The 9,846-nt window shown below is 42.6% G+C and overlaps 1 protein-coding gene across 2 annotated transcripts; it reads left to right on the top strand.

The window, feature by feature from the left end:
• Positions 1-5,515: 5,515 nt before the first annotated feature.
• RGS2 (regulator of G protein signaling 2) lies at positions 5,516-8,761 on the top strand. Of its 2 annotated transcripts, none has more exons than XM_030033881.2 (5): positions 5,516-5,644; positions 5,986-6,087; positions 6,188-6,249; positions 7,136-7,302; positions 7,762-8,761. In XM_030033881.2, exons 1-5 carry the CDS (start codon positions 5,541-5,543, stop codon positions 7,954-7,956), a joined length of 630 nt encoding a protein of 209 aa, XP_029889741.1. In that variant the 5' UTR covers positions 5,516-5,540; the 3' UTR covers positions 7,957-8,761. The 2 variants fall into 2 exon arrangements, with proteins under 2 accessions (XP_029889741.1, XP_029889742.1); XM_030033882.2 differs by lacking the exon at positions 5,516-5,644 and adding an exon at positions 5,753-5,889.
• Positions 8,762-9,846: the final 1,085 nt, after the last annotated feature.

The raw sequence follows: 9,846 nt of genomic DNA on the forward strand, positions 1-9,846 counted from the left end.
TCTAGAGCAATATCTGATTAATACCATTTAGGCATTTACAAAGAGGTTCATTAACGTGGATTAAATAGTCATCAAAAGGACTGTGTGTTGACTGTGTTATATGCAAATAATATGATAAAGATCGTGCCCACATCCAGATTTAACAAATATATTTGATTGTTTAATGTCCCTCTGCACACCTGGTTTAACAAATATGACCTTTGCAGGGGGAAATAAGAGACTGCAATTTGAGCAGAACAGGGAGCCAGTGTTCTGTATCACCTAGTTAACCTCAGACAAGATTAATCAGATCTCTACCCGAGATGGTGTAACCCAGCTAGTATCTGCTAAGAAAATTTCATTGTTCAAAATACACTGCTTCTTGCTAAGCTGTTTGCTTTCTGTATTGACAAAAGACATAAGGAATATGAGAATGTCCTTTGCTTTAAAATGCAGACTTTATTAACGGGTCTTCTTTCAATTTGTCTTTGCAGAAGGGATAAAGCAGATCCTACATGAGCAGGACAGCCACCCCAGGGTCCTCAGGGAACCCGCTGTTCTGACTCCCGCCTGCCGTTATTGAGTATGTCCCTTTAAAAACTAACATTTCCAAATGTTTATAGGTAGAGGTGGAATCACAGTCAACTGCTCAACACCTATTCATATTCTTTTTACAGTGTCACTGTAACAGAGACATATGCATCCACATAACAGCAACACTGCAAGTAGACATATAGTCCCAGTTTATCTACTTTTTGATAAATTCCAGCTCTATTTTTAGAACTTTTATAAACTGATGTGGGTGTTTATGTAAAACAAGACGGCCGAGGGCTGGGAATGTTGAGTTCTCTGAGAGCTCCATCTAGTTTATACATTACTCGGAGGATTTTGCTGTTAAGTGAAATGAGATCCATTTGTAATGCGATATATTTTATTTTCTACTTAGGAAAGAATGAACTTTTAATTGGTCCAGTCTTAATGTTAATCCACAGTAGTGCTAAATTTAGATCCAGAAATGGCTTCTTATAATTTGCATGTTTTCAGCTTTATGACTGGAAAATAGTACTGGGGAAGCACAACAGCCAGTCAGGCACAGCCTGCAGGGCCAAAGTCAGAGAATGCAACAACCTGACCTCAGTAAGTTTCAAGCAATTAGAAAAAAAAACCAACCCCAAACCCAAAAAACCAACACCCACACGAACTACCTGCCATTGAAACAGTAAAAGGGACTACAAAGGCAGAATGCAATGAACAGATTTAGAATCAGACTAAGGCTTTGAGTAAACATCTTCATTTATACAAAAATATCAGAAAGAATGACCATTATAATATTCATCTAGAAAATAGCACCCTACCATATATACCATGCATTACTGCTATTATTTAACAATGCACAGCACAGAAGCATATTGCTTCCACTCATAGCTGGGCACCTTTGTGCTCTTTTGTACAAATATCAGTCCCCTGTGCCTCAGAGAAGACACAGCCTAAAAGAGAGGTAAGAACAGAGGCTCAGTTGATGCTATTATAAACAGCATGGTGGCATTCCTTGTTGCTCTCCTGTTCTGAACCATCTCACAGACACAGCACCCGGATTGTACAGCTGTAAATTAAAAAAGAACAATAACACTACTGGAAAGTGCACCTGTGCAATTTGCAATTTGTATTACAAAACAAAAAGACATAGCCCAACATCTTATTCCTTCTTTTGAATATGATTTTTCAGCTAGTCAAAGACACCAAGGTTTCAATGAGGCATCCCTCAAATAACTCTAATACATGGTTTGAACTACCATGCAAAAACATATTCTCTCCTCTTGGCTTTATGAAACTCAGCTATAAAATCTCTGGACCATTTTTCATATGTTCTTTCCTATCATCCAAGCCTTCTCTATAAAAAGAAGAATCAAGGACTGGCATTTCAGGAAATGCAGACATGGATTTAAGTATTACACAGTGAGAAAAACTACTCACCGGGGACTTGGAAAAGATCAGCATAGCTATTGCACCATACAATGTAACCGAGATGAAAAAAACCCCTCATCTTCCATCCTGGATGCTTATCGCATATGTTACAGTACATCCAGCCATCACTGATGCTCATAGGAATCGTACAAGCAGAAAAAGAATAGAACATTCTAAAGAAAGCCTCTGCAAAGAGAATTGTGATCTCAAGGGTGAGAACTTGTGTCATTAAATGTCTGACATCAGATTTCATTGCAGGCAATAGTGAAATTCTCACTGACTTCAACAGCAAAGTTTGGCTATAGTCTCCACACACACACCCCATCACTTTCCATTGGCCTTGCTCCTTGACAATGAGATTAGTGCTACAGAAATAGACCGAAGCTTTAAGAAGCACGTAAAAGAAACAGATTTGGCACTCTGTTTGTATTTGTCCTCAACTACCAAGAGCTTCACTGTTTTGAAAGAGCAGAGGTCAGCGGACACACAGACAAAACTGGAGTGCTGGTCTGGATGCTGGTCTGAGTCACACAGGCTGGGTCACAAACCCCACAGCCCTGTTCCCACCAAGAGGCATCACGAGATGGAGGAACTTATTTTTCAGCAGCATAATGCACTGTACTACTCTAACACACCTGAGCCTGTGCTGTAATTGCAAGCCAGGGCTTTTCTGGAAAGCAGTAATACCTAATTTTCCTGAAATTTTCAAAATACCGTTGCAAGAGACAGTGTAGGACACGGTTAAGATGCCAAATCTCACCTTGCCAAGTCAGTGTATGGCACCATTTGTGTGAAACCAGACCCACCTTCAGAAAGGCGGGCTAATGAACTGAGCCGTTTTGCCATCCTTCTCTGAAAAAGTAGAAATTGGTAAAACAAAGTAATACTTAGTTTGCTGTTTCTAAAACTGCTCAGCAAGCCCAAACGCTCTTGCAGGCAGTGCCCAGCGGTGTGGCTGGCCAGCCAGGGTTGCACACCTCCAGCTCCCGGGGCAGGTGGCTCAAGGGGAGCCAGCGGCCCCCCTCTCAGAAGCATCCCCCCCTGCCATCCTGGGCCTGACGGGGTCATTGTACAGTACACTGACAATACTGATTGAGGTCAGATGCTTTTTTTTGTTTTTTAAATGTAAATGGAAAATATCTTTTATCATGCAGGTGTGTAATTGACCTCCTGGCAAAGGTTACCATTGTAGCCAGAAAACACATGGCACAGCATGGTGAAGCAAGAAAGTATTTTGTAAAGTTTCTCTTTTACTGAAAAAACAGTGATATCCATGCTTTAAAAGTATAATAAAAATGTAAACTAAAAATACACCTTAATGCAGCCAATAAAATTCAATTTTAATCTAAATAGTTTTTAAGCCAAATGTTACAGTAAGTATGTTTTATAAGGCCATCTAACCTCGCAATTCCATATTCAGCTTATTTTTTTACCTGGAACACTTTTTATTTTTTCCACTGTTGAAAGATATTACAGATGTTGCAACTACCTTTCTTAACTGGCACTTCCATTTTTATGGGTATCTGAAAGAAGCAATTAAAAAGTTTAAAATAAAAAGTGTCAGGCAAATACATGATTCATGCTGCAATTTTCCATATCCTGACTACTGCCAACTTTACAACTTGGCAGATGCTGGGAATATCCCAGCACTACCCTTGCAAGTCTCCTCCAGGACCATCAAGAAAACATTTTGCTAGGCTTCAAACATCAGCAGGATCTCTGGTGTGCTATGGGTAAGGCCCCAAAACAAATGCTTGACCAAACCTTACTGTAGCTTACTAGACTTTGAAGTTTTCCAGTTCCCAGTATTCTTGGGCACATCTCTCCCCCAATCAACTTTGAGAATCATGTGAAAGAAACTTGAAACCAGCATCAAAAATGGGGAAACCTGCAAGTCAGGTGGAAGGTGAGGAAGTACCATTCTCCATGCAGAGCATTCGATCCTTTACAGAGGCTCTCCTTTGGGTAATGCTCAGGGCTGAGTTTTGATCTAAGGCAAGGCAGCCTGCCCCCCCAACCAGGAGGCTGCGTGCCGCGAGTTTCACATGTGCAGAAGTGTTCCCATCCTCGCACGTGTTACAGGCTGTTCAGCAGCTCCTGGCAAACTCCTGCCCAAATCATTTGCAGCTGCACAGCTTGGCTGACCCTGGCACTCAGAGTGAGTGATGATGGAAGCTCCTGGAAGCGAGTCAGCACAGCTCCACCCACCACAGAGGCACTGCCTGCCCTGGTCTTTTCTTTGGCAAGTTCCCCCCTACAAATTTCGGGAACTGATGCTTTTACAGCACTTAGAGCCTTACCTCTGTTAGTGTTTCCACATTTCCTCCCTCCATGGTAACACCCTCGTAATAATTTCCCATTAAAAAAATGTATGTACTATACACAAGACTAAGAGCTACCTGTTGCAAAAAATCATTTAAAGCGATTTGGTAAAATTTAGAGTATGGAACTTTATTTTCCTGTCAGATCATCCACATATACTGCAAAGGACTTGCAACAGGCAGCACTGAAAAGCATCCTTGTTTAAATGCTTTCACATATTAAGTGGCACTCATTTTCTCAATACATCTCATTTAAATCAAAATGCCTTTGCACAGCTTTGTGCATGTTTGGCGAAAGGATCAGACATTTGATGCTACGCGATTGTGTTGAAGTCAGCCAGTGTTTTGGGAATCAGTCTCTCTGAACGCTGCTTTTTATGGCAGAAAAATACATGCCGTAGGGTACTGTGGAAAGGAAGATGCATGCACAGAAAAGAGCAGAAAAGCAGGGTAGGTTAAAGAGAAACTCACATGATTCCTACATCCAAGTTCTTTGGACATGATACCCTTCAGCTGGACACTCCTGAGAAGGACCACATGGCCTTTTCAACAAGCCGAAGGCTGGCATGTAAGTCACTGCCCTTTCAGCTTCTTGTACTGGGAGTAATTTGCACGATTCACTGGTAGGTGGCAACACTATACAGACATAAAACACATGTGCAGATGGCTTATTAAAGTGTTAAATAGCCTGTGTTAGCAGAGAGGTGGACACCAAAAATACCATATATGCAAATTTATGGTTACTTCATTTTTGAAGAAATGTGGCCAAGACCTTCCTTATCCTTTTTCGTGTACTGGCCACACTCAAAAGTCCGTATTTCCTTTAAAAAAAAAAAAAAAACTGTAGAGATGCAGGGTACATTTCTGATTGACAGAACAGAAAGGACAGCCACCCCTCTGCCAGCACAGCAGGGATGGGCACCCTTCCTGAGGGATGTCAGTGTGACTGGCTAAAAGCTTTCCAAGAAGGCACTAGCAAGGGAAAAAAAAGGAGAAAAAAGGAAAAAATAAAGAAAAGGGGGGGGGGAACAAAACAAAGGAAAGCCGAGACGTAATCCTGGGGAAGGCAGCACTTTCTCACACTGGCTCGCCCCGAAGGCCAGAACCGCCTCCGTTGGCAGCGTGGCCCCCACACCCAGCCCCACGCTGCCGCCCTCCCGCCCGCCGAGGAGGGCCGGAGCCCGGGGAGGTGGGGCGGCCCCGCCCACTCGCCGGGCTATAAGTGCGGGCGGCGGCGGGCGCGAGGGGAGAGTGTGGCGGCGCGAGGGGAGCGCTATGCAGAGCGCCGTGTTCCTGGCGCTGCAGCACGACGGCGGGCGGATGGAGCGGGGCGGCAGCGACGGGGAGGAGGCGGAGAAGGGCAGGATGAAGAGGACGATGTGAGTCCCGTCGTCGTCGTCCCCCGCACACACACGCGCCCGGGGCAGAGCCGGGGGGACCAAGGGCGGAGCGGGTTCCTGCCGGGAGAGGCTCCCAGCCGGGAGCTGAGCAGCTTGCCTACCGCTGCCACCCGGAGCCGCACAGGGGCTAACATTAGTCATTGGCTAGTGGGCGAGTCTGTTGATTTCAGCGAGAGGAAAATAGTGTTCTTGCCCTCAGACGGGTGCTCTGGGTGACTCTCTAGGTACGGAACTGGCAAAACAACGTCAGGAAAACTTTTAAGGGGCTGGTGTCTAGACCTTTTTTGAGTTGTTTTTAACGTGCATCTTCCGTCTTCCAGCATTAAAGACTGGAAAACAAGACTGAGCTACTTCCTGCAGAACTCTTCCAGTTCTTCTAAGATGAAATCTAAGAAAGTGGGGAAACACCACACCTACTTCAGGTAAGTTATGAGAAAGAGACTTTGTTTAAATAACTCAAGTGTTCCACAAAAAAAATAAACCTGAGCAATGGAGTCTAATGTTCTCCATCTCTTTATGCAGACCTTCCCCCAAAGAAGCCCAGCTGTGGTCAGAAGCCTTTGATGAGCTTCTTGCTAATAAATGTAAGTGTCTTCAAAAAGTAACATTCATGAGCAAAGGGCTGGTGAAGTTTATATGTCTGTAAGAGATTGCTTCCTTGCATGTTAGCATTGTACCTTTCTAGTGTAAATAGCTTGGATTCTGGTCCTGAAAGATAAATGCTTTAAACTGTTTGAAGCCAAAATTCATAGAAGTGTTCTTTAAAAAATTGTAAACCATCATTAAAACATCAAGAATGCTTCACTGTAGTGGATTTTTTTTTTTCTGTAACCCTTGTAGTTAAAATTGTACCTATCAGCTTGGCTTTGGCAAATGTGAAGAGAGCACTTGTTCACTGAGCTCATGGCTTAGGCAAGACAAATGCATTCAGATAACTAACTTGGAAAAGATTCTGCAATGCAGAAGTGCAATGATCTTGGGATTTTACTGTAGCTCTACAAGGAAAAGCACTCTGTAGCAGAGCAAAAAGACTAAGACATAATATTACCACTTGCTCTTTGAACTTGAGTCATCCTTTCCATTGCAAAAAACATTCCAGAGGTTTGTAGTACAGGCATAAATATTTGCTCCAGTGTAAAGGTTAACACAGCAGATCCCATCTAGGGAGGGTTTTTTTTTAACATATATGCAGGCATCACAAAAGGGAACACATGGACTAGAAATGGCATTCATTTTTTGTGTTTACCTAAAAAATCACTAACTCAAAGTGAAGCCTGCCAAGCTGCTAGAGCATTAATTTGTTTGCATACATAAATGTGGAAGTCTTTTTTATTGCTATGATGTCCCTGAAAGAACCAGACCAGAACTACAGCAAAATGCTTTGCTAGAAAGAGGTGCAACCAGTGGGTAAATTCAAGATTCCTGAAATAGTTTAATTCATGTGGGGTTTTTTTTTTTTTCTTTCCCTAGATGGTCTTGCTGCTTTTCGAGCTTTTCTGAAGTCTGAGTTCTGTGAAGAGAACATCGAGTTCTGGTTGGCCTGTGAGGACTTAAAGAAAACCAAGTCACCCCAGAAGCTGACATCGAAAGCAAAAAAAATCTACAATGACTTCATTGAAAAGGAAGCTCCTAAAGAGGTAAAGAAAACCTATTTAAACATAAGTGACCTGCTCTATGAGTTCTTACAGCCTTTCTTTATTTCTCTGAGCTCACTTTAAGGTACAAATGCCAAACTGCATTGAACATACCTTACTGTTAATATCTGCATCTGAACGTAACTGTCTCCGTAGCTGCCTTTTCACCAAGCTGGAAAATGGCATAAGCAGTATTTCAGAGAGTTTCCACCTTAACAGGGAAAAGTCAACAGCTGCATTTAACACCTGTAACATTTGAGTTCAGCACTGAAAGATAGTATAGCTGAATTACTTTAGGTTTTATATAAATGAAGAAGTTTCTTAAAGGAAACTTAATTAACTGGACCCTGTAGTAATGGGGTCTCGCCTTTTTCACCTCTTCAGAAATTTTATGGTGTATTACATGTGCTTGAATTCAGTTCTTAGAAGTAAATGTCCTTTTTTTTTTTTTTTGTATTTCAGATAAACATAGACTTCCAAACCAAGAACATGATTGCACAGAATATTCAAGAAGCCACACGTACCTGCTTCAGTGCAGCACAAAAGAGAGTTTACAGCTTAATGGAGAATAACTCATACCCACGGTTTTTGGAATCTGAATTCTATCAGGAGCTGTGCAAGAAGACGCCCATTGCCAGAGCAGCCCAGGGGACATGAGCAATAAAGAAGAGTGAAAAGAAGCCTCTCAGCTAGTGAGGGAGCAAGCCACAGCTCATGGCAGTATCCTGACCTGAAAGACTGAGATACCGAGTGCTCAGTCTGTTTGCCATGGTGCAAGGACAAATACTGACTTTGGTGCAAAGCCGATGGCAAAGAGCGATCGTGTTGGAGGGCATTCAGAGGTGATGGCAGAAGTGTGCCAGCCAGATGCTGGTGCTGTGCTTCTCTGAGTGCTGCTGCAGCGAATGGTGACTCCATGCATTAGACCAAACCATGCAGTCTAAGAGTCCTGTCACAGCTGAGGCAGTGATGCAGCAGGTCAGAACAGAGCTTCCTTCTTGTAAACAGAAGCTGCTCTGTACAGTTGCACAGTGCTGGGAACTTGAGTAATTAGTTGCCTATTTATTTTTCCTAAACAACAACCTGTGTTGCTGTCATCAGTCACTCAGTGTGTTCGCACTGGTTCTGTAAACTGCCTCTAGCTGCAAAGAGATGTGTTGGGTTTCTGTGTGACTTCCAGACAGTAACAGCACTGTACAGCATGAAGTGAGGGTGGGATATAACTGTTCCCAGAGGAACAGGTTCTGCAACTAAAGCACGCAGGGCTGGGTTGTGTTAGTGGGGCCGCATGAAGCCAGACTGAGGGCAAAACTTGTGCAAGGCGAACAGGAGCTGTATAGTATTATATTTATATGTGCATTAAGATTGTGTTGAAAGCTGCAATAATGTCATAATTCTGTCTTGAGGACAGCAAGCTTCAATGAAGTCTTTTACTGTTTTTAATAAACTATTTTGATACAAAGCTTCTTTTGTTGCTTAACTTGTTTTGCACACGCACAGAGATATACTATCTGGCACTAAACTCCAGAGTATTGGGACTGCATGTCCTGAGTGTGATCTTAAGAGGGCTAATTTTTAAAGCAGTTAAGGCAAGTGTTTGGTTTGGTTTTGTTGTTTTTTTTAACAGAATAAAAATAAAAAGCTTAACAGGGGAGACCTATTCCATTGCATCCTCTGTCTTAACCACCTCCCCATGAAATAAATCTCTAAGACAGTGTGAGGCACATGTACACATGACAGATCAACTAAAATGCAGCAGTAGGCCAGTGAAGCACCCACAAGCAGCAGTATTGCTGCTGGAGGGGTCACAGGATGCCATTTGGAATACAGGCACCAGTAGTACAGTTGCTCCTGCTCAAGACTTCTGCTTCAAACAGGGCTTAGGAGGGCTTTAGTGTCAGGCTGTAAAACCCATGCAGAACTAGTGGAGGTCATACTGCAGTAAAAGCATTTGGTCCCTGCTAGGTGAGTGCTTCTAAGGGAAAAGTTATTGGTCATCACTATTCCATGTCAATTTTTCTAACTGACAACATCCCACAACAGTACTTCCAAAACACTCCCTAATTTGTTAGTTTTGTGACTTGTCTGAATTCTACTTCTGTTTAGGTCCTGGCTCCAGCTATTTTGACTCCAGTCCTCTGGTTACAGCTCTAATTGCTTAGTTCACATATATCCACAGCAATCACTTCTGTAATGGTCCACTTCTCCAAGCATCAAGAAAACTCTAACTACAGGATTTTCCACTTCAATTACACATCCAAAGATTGTTCAAAAGCAGCTACTTCATGCAGGTATACAGATATTGTAGGATATATAGCAGTGTGTATATATACATACACACAGATATGTATATCTATTATGCTGCCTCTATGTGGAAAGAAGCAAATTTGGTACAGCCCTCATTTTGCTATAGCCCCATTTCTGGGGCTGTGAGAGCTAGCTCTCATACAGCTAAACTTGCTGATCAGTTAAGTCCACATAAAACAAGCACAAGTAAAACTCAGGCTAATAAAGTTTTTTTCCAACCATGAAAAACAGATTTGGGCT

Source organism: Aquila chrysaetos, chromosome 12 (assembly GCF_900496995.4).
Source record: "Aquila chrysaetos chrysaetos chromosome 12, bAquChr1.4, whole genome shotgun sequence".
Lineage (NCBI taxonomy): Eukaryota > Metazoa > Chordata > Aves > Accipitriformes > Accipitridae > Aquila > Aquila chrysaetos.